Below are 19,694 nucleotides of genomic sequence, written 5' to 3'. Positions count from 1 at the left end.
TTATGACTCATTCTCTTGGCCTTCAATCCATTCGCTCTTGCGCTTCAGTGACCCATTAGTAGCATCTGCCTGTGCTCCGTTGGTCTCTCCGTTGGGTGCTGTGCTTGAACCGCCGCATCCTCCACGGAAGCCGTTCAACAGACGCTCTAAGCCGTGGATCCCGAGACCCGCAAAGTCACGGCCAGCCGTCTCCCGCTCGCCGATGGCAATCACGGCGCCGATAAGGTCATGGTTGGTCTCATCGTTTACGACGCTGTCATGCTTGTAACTGGGGTGCACGTCAATAAAGTTGCGGATCCATCTGGCTGTGGTGTCAAGATTTCCGGAAGCTCTCCGTGAAATCAGATCGAGATATGTAGACAGATGGCATCGAGTCGATACATCGACGTTGACGCTGTCAAGATAGCTCTCGACAATGGGGATCAAGCCAGGGAATTCTCCCGATTCTGAACCGTTGATGATGTCGTTCACAGTCATCTCGTCAAACTCGTGCTCCACTGGGCCTCCAGGTGATGCTGGTCGACTAGGATGTGCTGAGCCGGGACGACTATCGTCACCAAATGTGGTGTTGGCTCTTGAGGGACGGCTAGGGAAAGGATTGCGCCGGAAGTAGAACTTCTCCTTCAGAACAGCATCAACTGCATGTGCGCGCTCCATGTTTTCATCGACCTTCTTGATAGGGATATAGAAGTTAAGGTCAAATGACAGGATTGCACGTGTGACCAAAACCATAAAGACAGAGAAAGCCGCGTTCTCGAAATCGGTGATCTGAATCTCCATGGAGCGGAACTCGACTCGCCAGCCGATGCTGTTGTCAGCAGGCGGGGGCTTGAAACGCATGTGCTGCCAGTTAGTTGACTGAATGTTCTCAAAGTGATCAGTCTTGCTGAGATCCAACTCCTGGAGATCCTCTTCAAAGACAACAATGGGGTCTCGGATGAAAAGGTGAGCGAAGTGAGTGGCCAGTCGATCATCCATGCCGCCCTCGAGGAGTTGCCGCTTAATGTCGGAGTCGTAGACCAGATCAGGGTCGTGGTACTCGTTCCTCAACCGAGGGTCTATGGCAATATATGTTGAGTTTGAGGCGTATCGTGACTTTGGTATCCTCCGAACACCTTCTGTGAGGGGCTGTTCCATTGTAAGCAATGCTGGTCGACTTGGAGAGCATGAGAGCACACATACCTTTTCCCCCAACTCCTCGGGGGTTCTGCAGTCAACGGAGCGGCTGATTTGATTCCACCGCACATCAGTATTGGCAAGGAACCCCTTATACACAGGTGTAGCAGCAGTCAATGCCAGCATGATAGGACCAAGCGGGCTCAGCTGATCATAGAGCATTCTTCCTTCGGTGATATTCTTGGCCTGGAAAGTGATCTGGAGACAACAACTACCCATTCCAAAAGCCATGGCATCCATATGGATGAAGTCGTCAGGGGCAGCTCCATTTCGTACATCATCATCTTCGGGCCAGTCATGCTTGTCAAAGTCCACAGTAGGATCCTTCCAGGGTCTTGGAGTGTTCTTGTCGTGATAAATAGGAACATTGACCTGGACCTTGCGGCCCCGTCGAGATCGAATGTTTGCTGCTAGAGTTGGGAATCTGATGTGGGGGTTGGCGATCTCATCCGGGACAAACTGAGAGCGGAGGCGCGGTCCCGAAGGTGGAAAGTAGGGATCGGTGAATTGTCCAGGAACGCCGATTTGAGGGTATGTTGTGAGTGTGATGGGGTATTCAGTTGAAAGCATGTGCTCTTTGGCGATCTTTCTTCGCAACTTCATGTCTGGTTCCACGTCGAGAAGCTCCTTGAAGCCGATACCCCAAGGCTTACCAGGGGTCGCTTCCAGCATAAAGCGTCCAAACTCGGGGTGAAAGACGGGTATCGTCCTCTCTCTGTTTGACGGTCAGCAGATATACGAAAAGTTTAGGATCTGTTTGATGTACTTTTTCTTTGTGTCAGCTGTGTCCACATCTTGAAGATCTGGGACACAACCACCTTGCTTTTCCAGTTCCTTATCGGTAGCCAGTGCCTCAAGAATCTCCGCTTGACGAAGAGATAGCAGCACTCGCTGGTTGTCCTCTGAGTAGACTACCACAAGATACTCGACCTAGGCAAGATGTTAGTTGAGATGATTCAATTTTATGTGGTTCAACCGACCTCATCACCCCAGAGGAGAGCATCGCGCTCCTTTCCCTTGGCCTTATTCCATATCTCCAGAAGTTGCTAGAGAAATTCAGCCGTCCATCGCCACTTACACTGGATAATTAGGTGTGGTGGGTGAGAAAAGAAACTTACCTTGATACCCCATTCTCTGACTTGAGGGGCGCGCTTTTTGGCATCAGGCCAATCGAGGGCTGTTCCCAAGGCTCTGCAGTCGGGTCAGCTTATGGAACGTCATGGGTGATTAGTTGTGACTTACAGAAGACCCATCGTGAGACAAAGTCTGAGTTTTGCTCTGAAGGGGGGTTTCTGAGCGCGCCCACCTTGGCTTGACTTGCCGTAAGGTGTGATCGGTATTCGGAAAGATTTCGTTCAAGATGACGAAACCGGGTAATGAGAATCGGGTAAAGTGATGAGATACGAGCCTTTGAACCAGTAAACTGGCCGGATCTAGCTGAACAGACTGGGCCAGTTGTATCGTATATACCGAGAATGGTGTTTTTGAGGAGGAGAGTATCAAGAGAACAAACTCTTTGATAAAGCGAAACTGGGGGTTAGTGGACGCTAGGCGTAAAGGTTCTTATTCTCCACGATGTCGGAGTTGGCGCGGAGTTTGACTTTTGAATATAACAACAAGGAAAACTCGTTAATTGGAACTTGATACGATAAATAGAATCACGCTCTAGTCAGTCGATTGACCAGACTGCCGAGGTTCCAGAGAAATAGGCTGGTTGAGCGACGACCCGAAGCGTCACCAAACAAAAAAAGTCTCGAACGTCAAAGACAGAGACAGCAAAAAAATTTAACGGCCCGTGTCGATCAGTGGTCCAGGGGAAGTTTGAGGAGAGGGGGATATGTAGAAGAGGAGAAGAGAAGAACAGGGAAAGGCTTAAACTTCTAGAGTAGGTAAGTAGAAGAGTCTTTCTTGTTTTTGGCAGCCGAGATTCAGGACCAATTCCGCGGGTTCGCCGAAGAGCATCAACTTTGATATGATAGAGCATCAAAGAGATTGATATGGTTGGATAGTGACTTGTCTCTTGTGGGAACAACTTGGGTGCTTATCGTCTATTTTCCCCCGATTTGCATTTCTATTTCATCATCTCCCCCTCGTCCTTCCTCCTCAAACCCATCGGCTTGTGATGGTTGTTGCGTTATGTTGCGTCGCTAAGAAGCGGATATTTCTGCTTAGAAATCGAGTTAAAAACATCAAATCAGACAGGGCCCAGATGATGCCATCCGGCCGACCTCCCAATCCGGTCAGGTTCTGGAAAACTTATCGCGCTAGCTCTCAGAGGAGACATTTACCACTGTTTGCCCGGCATTTTGTACGGTAATCATCTAGGGTAGATAGACAGAAGGTACTGGGGAAAGTATTATATATTGTTTAGCCAAGTAGCTATGTCGCCATTGTCCTAGTTGGTCTTTATAGATAGTCTGTTGTTTGTATGGCGAGCCTATGTTGCTGAGCTGTTGGTTAGAATCCGTATAAGTCAGCCATACCGAGTCTCTAGACTATGCGATTCCCGTACAATGCCTTCGGCTCCGCGTAACCGTACAACCGTATAGCCGATATCCGCTTGCTTACAATAGCATTGTTAAACTACTAAAACAACGATTCATTTATGAAGCAGATCGTACGTAAACCCACTGACTATTGGGAGACCGGCAGTAACCCTTGCTGTACTATGTCGAGGGCCAATGTTACTATCAAAGAACGCTCAGTAGTTCAACGAGTATTCAACCACTACAGAACTGCAACAATCTTCATAATGGCGAACAGTAATAATGCGTTTGTTTCTCGAGCAACCTCGATGCTTCCAACATCATTCCAGAACCAAACAATATGCATCTGAAACAGTCATCTCACTCAGTTGCCGCCACAGTTCCAAACACCTGATTGGACTCTCCAACTCCTGTTTCAAAAACAAGCATACCCGACTTATCCCCGTCGGTTTCCATGAATTTACCGGGTATGGTTAAACCTGTCGATTTCAATCCGATGTCCTCATCGAATTGATCAATCCAAGATCAACACGGGTAAAGGGAAATCACTGCATGTCTCCACCAAAAACCATTGGCGATTGCTTCGTCACAGCTGAAACCCAGCCCGGTCTAGAGCACTGTAAGTTGTCACTCCCTCCTCTTTCCAACGTAGCTAGTATTGCAGCCAACACAGAATGAGCCCGTCGTTTTTTAATCATGCCACACTAGCTGTAACCAACAGGGTGCAACTGGCACGCGGAAGGATGCTGCATGATGATGGGTGATTGTGGGTGTGCTTGATTACCACCAAAGCTGGTATAACATGATACAACGCTGTTCTTGGATGCACAACAGAAGGAATATGCTGTGAATAACCATTTCTCCAAAGTGTTGATCAACATATCTCGGACCTCCTCAATTACCAACCTTGGTGGCTCATTCAGCGACTTTGGGCCTCGGGAATGTGCATACATCAATAATGGGAATGACGGACTTCGGGATCTAGTGATTGAAATACCCATGTTAGGGGCCGTAACATTGGTCTCAAGACAAAGGCCAGTATAAGTTAGCTCTCTAGCAACCAGCAAGTCTCGCCGCACACCAAAGACCCAAGACTTTACTCTCATCATTTTTGGTGGCTGAGCCAAGAAGATCAATAACTGATAATGTTAAGCATCAGCAATTCGATCAGTGGCATTTGCAGTGATGGATTGATCAACTGCCGACAGGAAGCGTTAGTTCTGATTCTGACTTTGACGCCAAGCCAAACCTTCAGCTTGCTCGCCACCAGGAAGTCTGCAACAAGCCACTGTTACCCTCCTCACAATGGGGGATACTGGTGAAGGGTAGACCTTCAACTGTACCTCTGCATTAGCACCCGTGGGCCAGCTTGCGGGGTGCGTCAAGCTTCCGATTTGCGCCAACATAACGAACTCTATCCCGAGAACGACGATCAGCGGCCGGCACCCCCCCAAGCCTCGAAACCCAGAACTAAGAAGCACTGTGTGTATCATTGATTTTTTGCTCAAGGCGATCACCATTGTGGTTCCAGCGAGAGTCCTTTGGTCATAGAACAACAAGCATGGTTTGTGATACTCACGTTAACACGTCAGAGGTAAATGGTATTTGGAGAAAGCCGACAGCAAGAATACAGACCACAAAAGAGTGTCAATCCCGATAAGAGGACGGAAACACAGTGCAATGCAAACCGGAGATGGAATGCCGAGGATGGTGTTTGTGGTGCCGCAGTGTGTTGGCTTCCGTTCCTAGCTCAATGGATGGCTGATGACGCTAGAAAGAATGCCATGTGAGCGATGGAGCCCCGGGCTAGCTTAACGTAAAGTAAGCCGCAACTCATGTCCTTATCGAGGCGAAACGAGCCAACCAACCAACCAACCATGAACTCTGCTACTAGAATCTCTCGGCCCTCATCCACTGATATTCAGTCAAGAGAAGGTTTCTAGATAAGCACGAGACAAGAGCAGAGCGTAATGCAACGCAGGACACCTATTAGGCGCGTCAAGACAGTACTCATTGACAACGCGTCACTTGCTTCGCTTCGATGTTGTCTTGACTCATCTGTACAACCGTACCCCATCTCCCAACAAGCTGTGTTTCCGAGCACAGCATACCTGACAGTGCCACTGTATGGCAGCCCAATTGTGGCTCCCAATCTGACCCCAGAGACCGCGGCTTTTGATTCTTCACTGGGTATCAATGAATGTTAACTTCAATGCAAGCTATCCGGGGACAAGTAAGTCGCCCTGACGATCCTGGTGACTTCGGGGTACTGTCAATGTCACTCTCGATACCCCGGTGAGAATGTTCTTTCGTGCAGTTCACTATCGACCCATAAAACTATATGTGAAAGGCTTGTTGCGATTTCTGCTGGATAAGCAATACCTAACCAGGAAGCAAAGAAGCATGGGTCACCGTCATCCTTGGGGCAAAGGCATGGACATATTTTATGCAGCGAGGATCTTTGCATTGCTGTAGTTACCCGATGATACTGTGTTGCCGGGTGCAGCTTGATGGAAGTTGAGTATTTGACGTCGCCACCCATGTACAGTAAGTTTATCACGCGCTGATATTGGCCGTTGGAGAGTGAAGCTGTAGTTGAATCGACACGTGAAAGTAAAGAAATGGGACAGCAGAGAACGCACATGCTGTCACTCTTTCAGAAAAGATAAGCGTAGATACGGATCATCCCCATGAAGAGATAAACACGAGCCTCGTAGAAATAGAGGTACACATCAAAATCGAGTTGGCTGTCCACGTTTCACCCCATGCGCTTATGACGTGTATACAGCTAAGCAGCCGCCCCTCTATCTTCATACACCTCACCAACCCAGCCCAGCTAAGCAACAAGCGGGCATCCTTGTAACTCGTATGAAACTTATAACCCCACTAAAGCTCTCAGGCTCTCAGCTACATCATACCCAACTGCTCTCGAGCCCCCCAATCAGGCACAATCACCAATCCCTAATCCCCTGCTGCTACCGCTACCGCTACTGCTACCACCTGCGACCCTGTGGCTCCTCCAACAAATCCCCCCGCCAGTCTCGCTCGATCTTGATCCCTTTCAAAACGAACCTTTCACTTGTCTAAATACCAAGAGAGCACTGCACACATTTGCCCTTCTACTCGATCCTCACGTCACTTGTGATCCCGGTCTGAGCATATCAGCAGTACTTCTTTCGCTATGAACCCTCATCAGAAGAACAAGGTCGACGTCAAGGTAAGCCGCCCTTGGAGACCAACCTCAGGCGATTCGAGCTCCCCTCCATGCATGACTCGATGACCATGATATCCGTCAACACCAATCCCTCTCCGCAACATCTACACCGACACGATCTTCAAACGTATCGAATATCTTGCTGACGCCGGCCCCACGTTATAGTCACTCACTCCCGAGGAGCAGCGTCTTTTCCGCCTCTACGGCAAGCTGCCCTCTCGCTCCGACCACTTCGCCAAGCATCTCAAGGACCGCAAATACTTCGACTCGGGCGACTATGCCATGTCCAAGGCCGGCAAGGGCGACGGCGTTGATGCCGGTGCCGTCGGCTCTCAGCACCCGGTCCCCGAGAACATTCCCCACCTCTCCTCCCCGGTGAACGGCTCCGGAGCCAACGTACCCAAGCACGCCCACCACGGCTCCGTGCCCGGCATCCAGGCTGGCAGCCCTATCAAGGAGAGCAGCTTCCTCAAGAGCGAGACCAGCGCCGACGAGACCGAGGGTAATGACGCCGACAAGCTCAAGGGCACAGACGCTGCTATACCTGAGCCTGTTGCCGCTGGCGGTGAGGGCATCCCAATCCGACGATAGAGCGTTGCGTGAGAATGGTAAAAGAAAAGTGCGGCGGAGCAGGAACAAAGAAAGAGTCTTTTTCACTTTTGTCTCGCAAAACATGAAACGTTTGTTTCTTTTGTACAAGGCCTTGTGCGTGGGCTTGCAGTGGATTGCGAAATCGGTTTTGACGACTTACGAGGATCGCACAGTTGGCGTTTGGGAATTGGCAGACAATCTGGCTCGCACACATGGGGGGGACATATCTCGATCTGGAATCATCGGATAGGTTGTTTGACAGCGGCAGGGCGAAACATCACACTCTCCGCAAATGTTTATCATGTTCATTTGGTCGTTTAGCTACCTGCTTTGTTTCAGAAGCATCCTTTCTATTTCCATTCCCTGTTTTTCCCCTTTCGTCTTCGCGTGTAGTATTCCCCGGAAATTTTGTATTTGTCCGTGGTCTCGTAGAAATGTTCATACACCCATTGGTTTCTAGATGGTGATGCTCTTTTTAAGCCCCCAGAGCCTTGAGCGCCATTTGTTTGGCACCCTCGAATGTCTTGTTGCCACCAATGAAGCCAGCTGCGTGAACAAAGACACAGCCAGGAATGCCACTGATGCCATCTAGCTCAGCATCACGGAATCCTCTCCATGCCTCGGGCAAGGGCTTTCGGCTGACGAAAGAGTCCTTGCTCTCAGGAACGCACTGGATGCGCCACTTGGCGCCAGGCTCAGGCTTCTCAGCGTACAAAACGTAGAGCACCGAAGGAGTACCGTCCTCGAGAGTATAGAGGTGGTCCTTCCAGGGAACAGACTGGCCCTCGAGGACAAGAAGACGGCCCTGCTCGTCGTATTGTGTGCGTTTGGTGAAGGCCTCCTGGACAATGGTGCGGGCAGGGAGCCAAGAACCGGCATAGCCGTCGAGATCTCGGTCGAACTCCTCACCAATGCGGTTGCTGGCCTCATTGAACTTGGCATCCTCAGCTGCCTGAGCCTCAGCGGGGTCAGATGGCGTAGGGTCGTTCCACTTGGGGTTCAGACGTCCGACCATGGCACCAAGACCGAAGGCGCCCTCGCTGAAGCGCTTTTCAAGACCCGCAGCGGCGATAGCAGCAGGGTCGAAAACAGAAATACCGTTGTCGTGGGCGTCGAGGGCCTCAACGAAGTTCTCGTACAATTTCTTGTAGATCAATTCAACATCGGCAGAGTCCTCAGGTTGTCCAATGCGCTCAGCAACGATGGCGCGGCCAAAGTGCAGGAAGACAAGACCGGCGCTGGAGAGCTTTGTAGGGCGGCCGGGAAAGGTAGTTGTGAATCCGCGCTGGTGATGATCGAAACGGCGCTTCTCAGCGTCGTACTCGCCGCCAACGTCGACAACAGTGTGGCAGGTAGCCAGGACGGCAGGGTCGCGGGTGCGGACAAGGGAGGCATCGCAGTAGGCGGGAAGACGGCGGAGCATGTGGACGGCGAGGGCCTCGTCGGCGTGGAAGTGGCCATTGTGAGTGCCGATGAGGGGACCGTTGCCCGTGGTCTTGACGCGCTTGGATGCTGATTCGGCCATGGTGGTGAAGAGGCGACGGAGCATGTACGCCTTTTGTAGGTTGTGGTTGTGTATGAGGTTGAGGACGAGAGGTTGACTGGAGGAGGCAGAAAAAGTTGTTGAAGTTGTCAAGGTGCGGGGGACAAAAATAAGTGGCACAAGAACTCTGTAATGAAACCGCAACGATCTGCAGTGGCGCTAAAGCTATCAATAGGTTGTTTTGTATTACGGTACTCTGGTTTATCCAATCTTTAGGTCAAATGATATTTCTGTACAGGTACTGCAACATAGGTAGTGTATACCGTGTATTTTTTTCAACCCCATGTCAGTAAGGGAATTCTCAGTGCACATCCAAATACTATACCTCACAGGCGAACCTATGGATGGCTTCACGTTTATTGATTGCCTACCCCAGGTAGGTATACAAGGCTCTACCTCTACTTGGTAGATGAACAAAACTTTGAAATCCAATTCTTTCGTTCTGCTTGTAGTTACAAAATCACAGTTTCTTTAATAAACCTGCACCAATCATAACTTATGAATTACAGAGTGCTGACCCGCTCATGGAGCTGCGATAGGAGCGTGTAAATGAGCTAGACGAGGTACTGTAAGATGCGATCTAGTTACTTGGGACAAACATTATAAGAGATATGCCATAACAAGTTACCCATTCAACGGTCGAGAGTGATATACCCGATTCAATTACTAAGCCCACGGCTTCAACAAGTCCATCAACACTGGTTCCTTACATGACACAACCACAGCAATCCTCCTATACCTAAATGCCAAACAGTCATATCCAAGTTGCCTGTCTATACTCATCTTGGTATGCTGGCCTACGTACCTTAGGCGCATTACTAAAACCAGGCCCTGGGAACACATCATTCAATATCATCATATTCTCGATACAAAGGTGTCGCAGCAGCATGCTCAATGCCGAGGTAGGGGGGCAGTTCTCAATCAAATCGACCCCGAGAATCTAATATCACAACCCAGGTCAGTCTCAGTTTATACTTCCAACACCCTTGTCACCTATGTATGATCCATACACCATCATCTTCCATGGACAATTTCTTTGAATCCTTCTGCATTAATCTCAAACACAGCCAACCTACCAGAGACAAAAGAAAACACGAGACCCTAAAATCGTGATCGAATTTCCACCTCTATTAGCGAACATTAGCGAACACCTCACAACACATGGTCCGAGCAGCCATGTGGCCGCGGATATGCAACAGCTGTTGTCAAGGTCCAGGTCAAAGCCATAGCATATAGATGTTTCTTCAACAGAGGCAAGGCGAGAGATTTGTGTCACGGTGTTAATAAGTGCACAACGTGTGGCTTGATGCCAAAGATCTGAACCTGAGTATCAAGTTATGTTATCCATGTCACTCTAATCTATTCGTACATAATCGATCAATCGATCAGTCCCCTCGTTGTTTTATATCATGCGCCTCATTAACAGCACTAAAAGAAATAAGGGATGGCTAGCCGCCGCTCTGCTGCTTTTAGAACAATCGATTTGAACAACACACACACCGAAATGAATCCACTGGTACGCCTTAGGTATCATGCAATGCAATGCACAAAAAACACAATTCGGTCAAACCGCTCGTTCCGCTATCGTTCCACTGCTGCCTGATGCGCCTGGTGACTTTGCCTTGGCGAGTCATGACTCGTCTCTGACTGCTTTGACTTATGCACTGCGGCCCGGGCAAGTCTTCCGACCATGATCCCAGTATTGCCATGGGCGGCAATCAAGTCTTGTGTTGCATCCATGTGAGAGGAGTCCAGGCGACTCCGACAACTGGGTGAATTGGCATAGAGGGATATATAGAGCGCATGTGAACATGTCACAAGTTTGACTGGCCCGAGTCGGTAACGAGGTTAAAATAAGTACAATCCAGAAGAAGAAAGTAAAGCAGTCCTGATCGACAGCACTGATATATCTTCACCAGATGCTGGTATGTGAAGACATGATGCTGAAGTATAGTCGCCCAGTTATCGCCCGGGGAATGTCCAAACCCCATTATAGTCGTGTATATCTTGATAAATATCGGGTGTCTCCGTATGACAAGTTCCGAGTCGAGAATATGCTTTATTAGAGAATGAGCTGCTTGAGGTTGCGTTGGATGATCATGTCCTGGACCGAGGCCATAGTGATTTTGAGCAAGTTCGTATCGGTAGCATTGGTGAAATGGCCATAAATCTCCTTCTCGGTGTTTCGGTTCAAGGCCTTGAACTTGTCCAGGAAATACTTGCTTGCCGCCTTATAATCGTCCTTAGGTCCGTGGTAATCGGTGAACCCGTGATTCGTAATGGGGCTCTTGGGGAGCTTCTCCTTGAACAGATCCATCTTATTCAGGAAGAGGATCAGCGCTGATCTGGCAAACCAATGGGAGTTGGCAATCGACTCCCAAAGCATGAGTGCCTCATTCATTTGGTTCTGTGTCACTGTTAGCAGGTGATTCGTAGCTTGCTGTCTAGTTTTGTTCGTTACTGACCCCATCCTTGTCCTCAACCAAGCACTGATCATAACCACTAATTGCGACCAAGAACAATAGGCAGTTGACATTCTCGAAGCAGTGAATCCACTTCTTTCGTTCTGAACGCTGGCCACCAACATCAAACATTCGGTAGGTTAGTTGGCCGAGATCGAAGATGGTCTCTGTGATACCAGTAGTTCGCAATCGCGAACGAAGAAGATCCTGATCATCGGGAACGTAGTCCTCTCCCCAGAGTCTGTCGATGTCCTCAATGAAGCTTTGGGATACGTTAGCGCCAAGAATTTCATGTTGTAATCATGCCATGATGCAATACGTACTAGGTCAGGTTGTCGTGTAACGCATATTCGTTGCCCATCCCAATGGCCGCTCGAACACCATTGTCTATCCACAGGGCTTTGATGGGCTCAAGATAATCAGCAGGCATAGGTTCGTGAGGGCTAATTTCGTGGTCGACAAGGATGCGGGCCATATGTTTCTGTAGCATGTGTTAGTTGCTGGGAATGTCTCACTCAACCGCCTCACTCAAAATTCTCGTCGCAATAGTATAGTGGTTTCGGCAATCATAGTGGGAAAGAAGGAGTTGACTTACCTCGTTGTCAGGGGTGTCGAATTGGAGGTCGTGCTCGTTCATTGCTTCGGCAATAACTTTGAAAGACTGAACGATGTTGTTAAAGATGACGGGCTTCCATTCCAGCTTCTCATTTTTGCTGAAACCTTGAGAGTAAATGAGCTTCATCTGCTTGAGAACAGTCGACTTTCCAGATTCTCCAGCACCTGTTGGGCGCGCATGGCGTGTCAGTCTCATTTGTGCCAAAGCGCGGCCAGACCATTCCTACCTAGCAAGAGGAGCTTGACCTCCTTGGATAGCTTCTTCTCATCCTGACGAAGCTGCTTGTCGATATCGCGAGATCGCGCAAGGCCGCGATCACCCTTGTCCCGGCTTCCAAAGCACATTATGGGGTTTTGAGGTGGAATTGTGGCGTAGGGTGAGGTTGGCTGGAGGAGAGATGTAAGACAGCCGAAAATAGATGCCGTCTTTCGATGGAGTCGGGACTCAGTTCGGTTATCGCAAGCGAGTAGAGTGAGACAGATCAAACAGAAGCTGAAGCAAGATATTTAAAGATCGGTTGAGGTCAATGCTGTTACAAGAGCATGAGGCGAGTCGCCGGACGAGGTCGCGAAAACGGCCGGATACTCGGGGTTTGAGTTATGTATTCGATATGAGAATCGGTGCGGGTAATGCGAGTGAAGGAGCCTCGATGGTATCGACGTAGGTGGTAAGATTAAGTGTCTCGACAGGAGAGCAATCCGTTTCCCGTTCCTTCAGAAGAAGTGCCTTTGATTTAAGTTGCGTATGTTTGGTGTGGAGGGGAAAAGAGTCGATAGAGCTGGATAGCGAAAGGACTGTGCACAGTAGGTAGAGCGAATCAACACAAGCCAAGCCAGAGTATTTCTGAGACAGGGAAGAAGAGAAGAGATGGGTCATTTATTAATTAACGACAACATCCATGACAGGCGTGACATGGGCATGGGCATGGGCGAAAGAAAAAGAAGCTAATTTGACTTGAGGTCACTGTACGATTTATGACGGGATGAGCCTTTGGGGACCAGGCCAAGGGCAGGGCACTGAACGGAACGGCACAGCAGGAACAGCTCCCTGGGGTTCCCGTCTGTTAGCTGCTTATCGCAAAGGTGCAGGGTCTCGATACCCAACTTTTTGTTCTGTGCTAGCGAGCTGTACTTCGACGTACAGCCAGGTCAGCTCCATAATTTAGTGGCCGGGGGCCTAGCCCAGCGCCCAGCACCTGGCGGGACTGAAATGGGGGCCTGGCGTGAGAGTGGATGCTGGGCGGCGGAAGGAAGCTGCTGCACCAATGAAATCTGTGCTTCTAAACGATGCCGTTCCCGGCGATAGCTTCTTGGGTTCCCTCAAGGTATTGACTAGTTGAGAGAAAGTCAAAACAGTCACAGGAATATACCAAAATGGTACGTCGCAGGTAGCAGCTCCTGGCCTTGTCGTTCCCAGGTTTATCCCCGTTCCCGGCACCCGACTAAGTCGCCCAAAAGCCCCTTGAAACACCACATCTTTTTTGGTGGTTGAGATGTCAAATGTGATGTGATCTTCTTTTTTATTCTCCATCTCCAGCTGCGATACGACTCTGGGAGACATGCCGGGGGCTAGAAACCTCCACTTAACCACGGTACCTAGACAGTACTAAGGTACCCTATGTACCTGTGCACCTCTCCAGTGTAAACAATCCAATTCAATCCCCACGAACCGGAAGCAACAGATGATGCGTCGCTTGTCGCTTCTCATAATAAACCCCATCCACCACGAGGTGTGAGTGGGTGCCGTGACATGCAATGGCCATGCCGGTGCTGCCGCTTCAAGGTCGAAGCTGAACATGAAGCTCACGATTATCGAAAGAATTGCTTCAGATTTTGGTCTGTGTCTTTACTTCTTGCTGTGGATTTATATGCATAGAAGCCCGTGCTTAAACTTGCCATGTGGTTCTTGTTTAAAGTCAGGCTGTTCTAGACACTCTTGATACATAACTCGGCGACTGATGGCCGCCACCGAACACTGACTCAAGCCATAAAAACGCCCATCATCCATGATCGACATGACTCTGTCTTGGTGAATCAACCGTTCCTCAACGTGCCAGCAGCTTGCTTGCAAAGGCGACCAAGGATAACAGGGTTAAGTTACGGGTAATGAATGATTCAATCCCTTTCATGGCCCCTGGTTTACCTGACTCTCATCCAAGTCTCTCATACGAAAACTTCACAGCCGTCCGTAGCAAGAACAAATACCATCCATCCCGCCTGAAAATTTCCGGCTTGTTCTTCGAAACATCGACACTAACTGAACTTGGATAGTTCTCTGGTGGTTGCGGCAATGGTGGACCCCTGTCTATTCAACAAGACCGCCACATCCACTGCTAGCCTCGATCCGTCGCCTGTGTTGAAGAATTTTGACCCTTATAGGCGCTACTGCATCAGGGAGAAACATCCGGAGACACTAATTATTACTATCTGCCCATTGTGGTTTGAGCTTGAGCTCGATTATGAGCTTCGTTGAGAAGAGAGACAACTTGGGCTCTGATACGGAGCACACTTTCTCAGCTCATCACGATGCTCTCTTCTCATTGGTTTCCACGGCAAAGAATCACATACAAACAACCCTGACCCTTGCTCGGCTTGCAGGAGTTCGAGTTCCTGTTGCGAGGAGCCAGGTTCAGTTCCCTAGCTGCGCCTCCACTCATCTCCGTCGACGGTTGCAGGGACTATTCGCTTATACCGTTCTCCATCAAACAATAGGGGAATTCTTTTGCCTGAGCGACACCAAAACATATGATGCACATATCACTTGAGTAGCGGTTCATCTTGTAGGGCCAATAACCGATAACTACCTAGTTGGTCTATTTCAGCCTCCGTATTGTTCTCGCAAGCCTCAACGTAAAGAGCTCGACTAAACTCTTGGCACATAGAATAAGCAATGTATCTGCATACTGTAACTTGTGACGAGTCAAACCTCCCGAGAACCTACGTCCTCAATATTGAGCCCGACTGAGGCCACAACGACACATCACCTCAACCACATCCAACTGCTAGAGAACATAGGGTGATAGGCAATCAGGTGCAACCAACAGCATCAAATATCAGCGCTAAAACAGGAATTCGGAAACGGCATCTAAAGAGGATTAGATGCTCTCACACCGAATCCACTGCCGTGTGCCTGAGTGAAACTCCTTGACCTCGGGCAACCTAAAGGGACAACTCTTGACCTTGCAAAAGCTCTGGCCACGTTACATAGGAGCAATCCCATTCCCGACGAAGATCAGCATCGTCTGATTGCGTTTCATTGATCGATACTGAAGGATGGCAGGAAAACAGGGGCAACGCAGCCGCTCTGGTCTGGCTCTTTTGACATGTCCCGTTTGAGCAATCAGTAAAGGAGAAGGGATAACAAGGATTGTTCTCGGATACGGAGCTTCCGAGAGACAGACATAATGGCATCGGCCTGTTGAAGTATCATTCTTTCAACACAATACAGCACCAAACACCAAATAGTAACGGCAACTTGTTGTTCAATTGATTGTCAAGAAATCCTCAACACCGTGCCAGTGGCTCATCTTCGATCTACATAACTCTATAGTTAATATACTCAAGCGAGATCTCATATGAATAAAGCAAAGCTTAATACTGTGGCTATCTCGATTATCTATATGCACCGTTGAATAACAGCACGCCCGAGCTAGATCGTATCCAGCCAACTAAATCGTCCTGCACAACCTTATTTGTACCATAATATCATCATGTTTAAAGTTTGCGTATCTGTAGAGTGGCAGTTTCTAGCCACTGCCCTCAGCAGGACATTGCCGTTTTGTGATGACAATACTTGGGTATACCAAGCACAAGCATCTTTAATTGTGGTATTTGATTACATATAAAACATAAATATAGACGTGATAAATGGTTTTACAACGACATCCCAACACTGACGTATTTATCGGTCAGTTCAAGCTGATAAATGGATTCATTACAGTCTCACGATCCTGTCGAATCTTTAGCCACATCCATTCTGGATCTTCTCCTCGACACGAATAGATTTTTCAGACGCAAGCCACGGAGTAATCCATAACCCCTTACATCTACAAATCGTAGTTGTAAGTTTATATAAAGCGTGTCAAAAATCTTGGCATTGACCTTCTCAGAGACCGCCCGAAACCAGGCCGAAGTGATATGTGCATTGCTGAGCTAGGATCGATACATCGTACAATATATGGCTATGATTGACATCCATGGCTACTGTGCCAGGCTCGTTTGGCAGTTGTGACTCTCGAAATCACGACGAGGCATTAGATAATAATGTTGCTGACTTACTCACCATGGGTTGCTCAAGTCGAATGCCATACCAGGGCTGATACAAGACTCTACTACACTGACAAGGATCTCCTAGGTGCTATGTGTTCTCTGCAACACACGAGAGGCGATTGCTAAACACAACCGGAGGCTTTTCGTCGAACGAAGCCCCCAGGTAACTCCCGTGCTGGTCATCACCTTGACCGCTCTGGCATGGGCATCCTCAACTCCGCCCAAGAGCGACGACTATTACGTATATCAAGGACCTTTGACTTGTTTCTTTGCCTTCAAAACGCAAGACGGACCGAGTCAAAGTCTACGCGGCGCGGAGATGGTCAAGTTCATGTAAACACTGAGTTCAAGGGCCACATGCGCAAATGTATGCCTTTCTGGGATTCTTCTGCAGCTATCACAGTTGCAACGCATATACAAGTGAAACTGGACCTGTGTTATTAACATTATGGCTTATTGTTGGGAGGCGAGCAGGCGAAACGTCTCATCATAGTTTATGCGTTAAAATGGCCGACACAGCCCTGACAGCTTATGCTGAGTCTGCTGCAGCACTTTGAACCTTTTGAGGTTTACACAAGTATCAAATAGATTCAAGATACTGACGTATGCCACCACCTACCGTGAAAAAGCTATACTGGTTTTTGCCGCACTTTATCTCTGGTGTGCCATTTATCAGTCGTCAAGGGTTGCGACAGGTCCACATCCTCGACAACAGTGACACTTGTTAAACGTTGGCATCGATCCTTTCTTGGTACCATGCAGGTGCTGAGCCAATACTTTGAATTCTATACTTCATAACCATAAAAGGAATATCTCGACGTATCTAAGTTGGGCATCTAACAAAAGTGGTATCTGGGTATCAAAGGTCCATAATCATCCCATCCAACATAACAGTGTGCACCTTCTAGACCTCCAGCTCTGTTCTTCACGAACCAAACACGAGGGAAAGAAATCTATCCCAAGAGAAAAAACCCTGATGTAACGCCGTATCCCATCTAACAAATGCCGAAGAATCCGGTCCTTCCAGTCAAGGCCCTCGGGTTCACCCGCTGCGGATAAGCATGCACCCACGTATGTATTGCTGCTTTTGAATCCGGCATAGAGGTTTGCTCCGTCAAACTCCGTTTTGACTTGTAGAACCAAGGATATGATATCGATATAGCACTTCCACCAGTTGCACGCAGTGCAACACAAAATCGACTGGCGAATCTCCACTCTAGCTAGTACCATGTGTTCTTTGGATCCAGGTTGTAGAGAATTTTACAATTCTGCTTTTGACACATTTTTGTACGATTAAGAGTTTTGAACCTAGGTCCATCTGGACCAGTGACGTAGTGATACTGACCAAAGAAACGCCACTGACGGGGGTCAGCAAGAGAGTAGACTTCGTCACCCCAATGCCCTTGATAATGGAACCAAGACGTCGGTGCATGAGGATTGGACGCCGCGGGAACAAGACTCTGAGGTTCGTGTTGTTCGTCCAGATCATGAATGTTCTCTTTCGTGTAGTCGTAATGGTATGCGTAATTGTTAAGGGAGGGGTCCCAGAGAGGTCCCTTATCCGTGACATCCTTGAGAAGCTTGAATGGCAGGATATAAGCATGGTTTCCGGGCAACGCGTACATTGCGTGGGAGCCCACAGCCGAATAGATGACGGGTCTTTCACCGCGCTTTTCGACAGCTTCGAATGCGTACGCTTGCCCACCCTCATGCTCTGAGAAGAAGACACCACGGGGAATGCCGTGCTCGAAGCGTACCATGCAGTGCTCCCAGTCACCCACATGGTTACCAAAGCGAATGTTCAAGACAGTTTGGCCGAGGTTGTAGGAGTAGAAGAAGAACCAGAAGGCGTCAACAATGCCCGACCCCTTATCAACCACTACAAGTACTGCAGGAGCTGTTGAATAACCATTGGCATCCGGTTTGTGGCTATTGGACTCCGAACGACGACGATTCTGAAATTTGCGATTTCTGGGGTCAGAAATCTTATGGACAGGGCGTTTTTTGTCGACATCATACCAGGTGCTAGGCTCCCGGGCTTCGGGTTCCCCCCGGGGTTTCCTACTGGCGTGTCGCTGTTTTGATCATTGTCTTTGTCGTCAGGAAACGGTTTGGGGACGTTATAATGGCTGTGCAGCCAATTTGGGCGAGACTCAACATCATCGTCGCTTCGGAGAGTGATCTTGCCAGAATACTTATTCAGCTCGTGCAAGTTATGAAGAGTCCACTTCTCGGTCGAATTGATAGGGTCGTCATCAGCATACGCAGTCATATGTTCTACGTGCTGACGAATATCCGAGGGCCAAAACTCTTCCCCAGAGTAGAGGTGAACTAACGGTGCATGCTTTGTAACATAGTCAGGAATATCGCGAAGAATTCTGCGTCGTTGGTTGACATCTCTCTTGTGATTCTGACGGGGAATCTTATCAGGCTCCCAAGCTAGAGAGCGGCGCTTGAGCTCTCCCCATTCTGGTTCTTCGTCCTCGTTATTCCCACGAGAGGCAGGATCACTGCGCAAGTGATGTAGTCCGCACAGACTAATCCAGCGGCAGGCCTGACGATCCAGAAAGTACGGGCTGCTATTCACCCATCGTCGATCTCTAGCGCGCCTCTCGGGACCTTTCGTCGTTGGGTCTAGTATACGAGGAAGCAGCCATGCGCCAAAGGAGATAAGCAGCATGAAAGATAGTAATATGGTGAAGCGGCGTAACCAAATCATGGTTGTAGCGATGACGGGCAGCAAGGGCCCATGGAGGTAATATGCGCAGCAACTTAAGTTGGACAGAATCGATTTCGAAGACCGACGACAAGCCACGGGAGTATCGAAGTAAGGCCAGGAAGAAGAATAAGACAGGATAGGCCGGCTATATGAGCATCACGAACGAACGAGAGAAGTACGACACCGCTCGCGGCATGTCGTTGGGAGGAGGAGTAAGGCCAGGGTAAAGGATGGAGAAAGAGAAGAAGGAAGGAGGACAAAGCCTCCCGCTAAGTCAACAGAAGAAAAGAAGCGCGCGCCATAGTCTAGAACGGGATACTTTTTGGTCGCTGCGTGTTTGACGGCAGGGCAAGGGTATCGATTGGCGGAGTGTTGGTGAGACGTAATCGGTGGAGGGTGGTGGGGATGCAGGTACAGATACTTTACACTTTAGGCAATGGAACTGCAGTATACAGTTTGCAGGCTTGTAAGAGTGTACTTGATAGAGCGTTCCTTTTCTGCTGTATCTGACGATAGATGGCTGGTTATGGTCTGGGCATCGAGTACGAATACGTCAAGTCTGGGGTAGATGGAAAGCGGATATATCCATTCACGGATGCTCCATACCGAGATCTCTTGC

The 19,694-nt window shown here is 49.0% G+C and overlaps 5 protein-coding genes across 5 annotated transcripts; 1 reads left to right on the top strand and 4 right to left on the bottom strand.

Moving 5' to 3' along the window:
• BKA55DRAFT_688725 (glutamate-cysteine ligase-domain-containing protein) lies at positions 1–2,429 on the bottom strand (the record flags this gene model as incomplete). The annotated part of the gene is made up of 6 exons (XM_046199260.1): positions 1–1,128; positions 1,183–1,891; positions 1,943–2,106; positions 2,157–2,222; positions 2,295–2,367; positions 2,419–2,429. The coding sequence occupies 6 exons, from the start codon at positions 2,427–2,429 to the stop codon at positions 1–3; spliced, it is 2,151 nt and encodes a 716-aa protein (XP_046051288.1).
• A 4,414-nt stretch (positions 2,430–6,843) lies between these two features.
• Positions 6,844–7,467, top strand: BKA55DRAFT_688724 (camp-regulated phosphoprotein/endosulfine conserved region-domain-containing protein; the record flags this gene model as incomplete). The annotated part of the gene is made up of 2 exons (XM_046199259.1): positions 6,844–6,879; positions 7,042–7,467. The coding sequence occupies 2 exons, from the start codon at positions 6,844–6,846 to the stop codon at positions 7,465–7,467; spliced, it is 462 nt and encodes a 153-aa protein (XP_046051287.1).
• Positions 7,468–7,942: 475 nt separating this feature from the next.
• On the bottom strand, positions 7,943–8,992 carry BKA55DRAFT_507720 (metal-dependent protein hydrolase; the record flags this gene model as incomplete). Its single annotated transcript, XM_046187361.1, has 1 exon — positions 7,943–8,992. One exon carries the CDS (start codon positions 8,990–8,992, stop codon positions 7,943–7,945), a length of 1,050 nt encoding a protein of 349 aa, XP_046051286.1.
• A 1,903-nt stretch (positions 8,993–10,895) lies between these two features.
• Positions 10,896–12,558, bottom strand: BKA55DRAFT_327536 (guanine nucleotide binding protein, alpha subunit). Its single transcript, XM_046185702.1, has 5 exons — positions 12,315–12,558; positions 12,068–12,252; positions 11,796–11,953; positions 11,476–11,734; positions 10,896–11,417 (listed from the first exon to the last, which is right to left on the bottom strand). Exons 1-5 carry the CDS (start codon positions 12,430–12,432, stop codon positions 11,073–11,075), a joined length of 1,065 nt encoding a protein of 354 aa, XP_046051285.1. The 5' UTR covers positions 12,433–12,558; the 3' UTR covers positions 10,896–11,072.
• A 4,557-nt stretch (positions 12,559–17,115) lies between these two features.
• On the bottom strand, positions 17,116–19,075 carry BKA55DRAFT_726001 (uncharacterized protein; the record flags this gene model as incomplete). Its single annotated transcript, XM_046201126.1, has 2 exons — positions 17,116–18,386; positions 18,422–19,075. The coding sequence occupies 2 exons, from the start codon at positions 19,073–19,075 to the stop codon at positions 17,577–17,579; spliced, it is 1,464 nt and encodes a 487-aa protein (XP_046051284.1). The 3' UTR covers positions 17,116–17,576.
• Between the last annotated feature and the right edge of the window lie 619 nt (positions 19,076–19,694).

Source organism: Fusarium redolens (assembly GCF_020744475.1).
Source record: "Fusarium redolens strain MPI-CAGE-AT-0023 chromosome Unknown BKA55scaffold_6, whole genome shotgun sequence".
Lineage (NCBI taxonomy): Eukaryota > Fungi > Ascomycota > Sordariomycetes > Hypocreales > Nectriaceae > Fusarium > Fusarium redolens.
Note: the sequence above shows the minus strand (reverse complement) of the source record. Positions and strands in the feature narration are given on the sequence as shown.

Bases quoted from the DNA above. Each gene is read 5' to 3' on its own strand.
- BKA55DRAFT_327536 (XM_046185702.1), bottom strand. From the start codon at position 12,432: ATGTGCTTTGGAAGCCGGGACAAGGGTGATCGCGGCCTTGCGCGATCT. The intron at 11,954-12,067 runs GTAAGTCAACTC...CACATGCTACAG, and splicing joins TCGACACCCCTGACAACGAG to AAACATATGGCCCGCATCCT. The intron at 11,418-11,475 runs GTCAGTAACGAA...ACAGTGACACAG, and splicing joins TGGTTGAGGACAAGGATGGG to AACCAAATGAATGAGGCACT.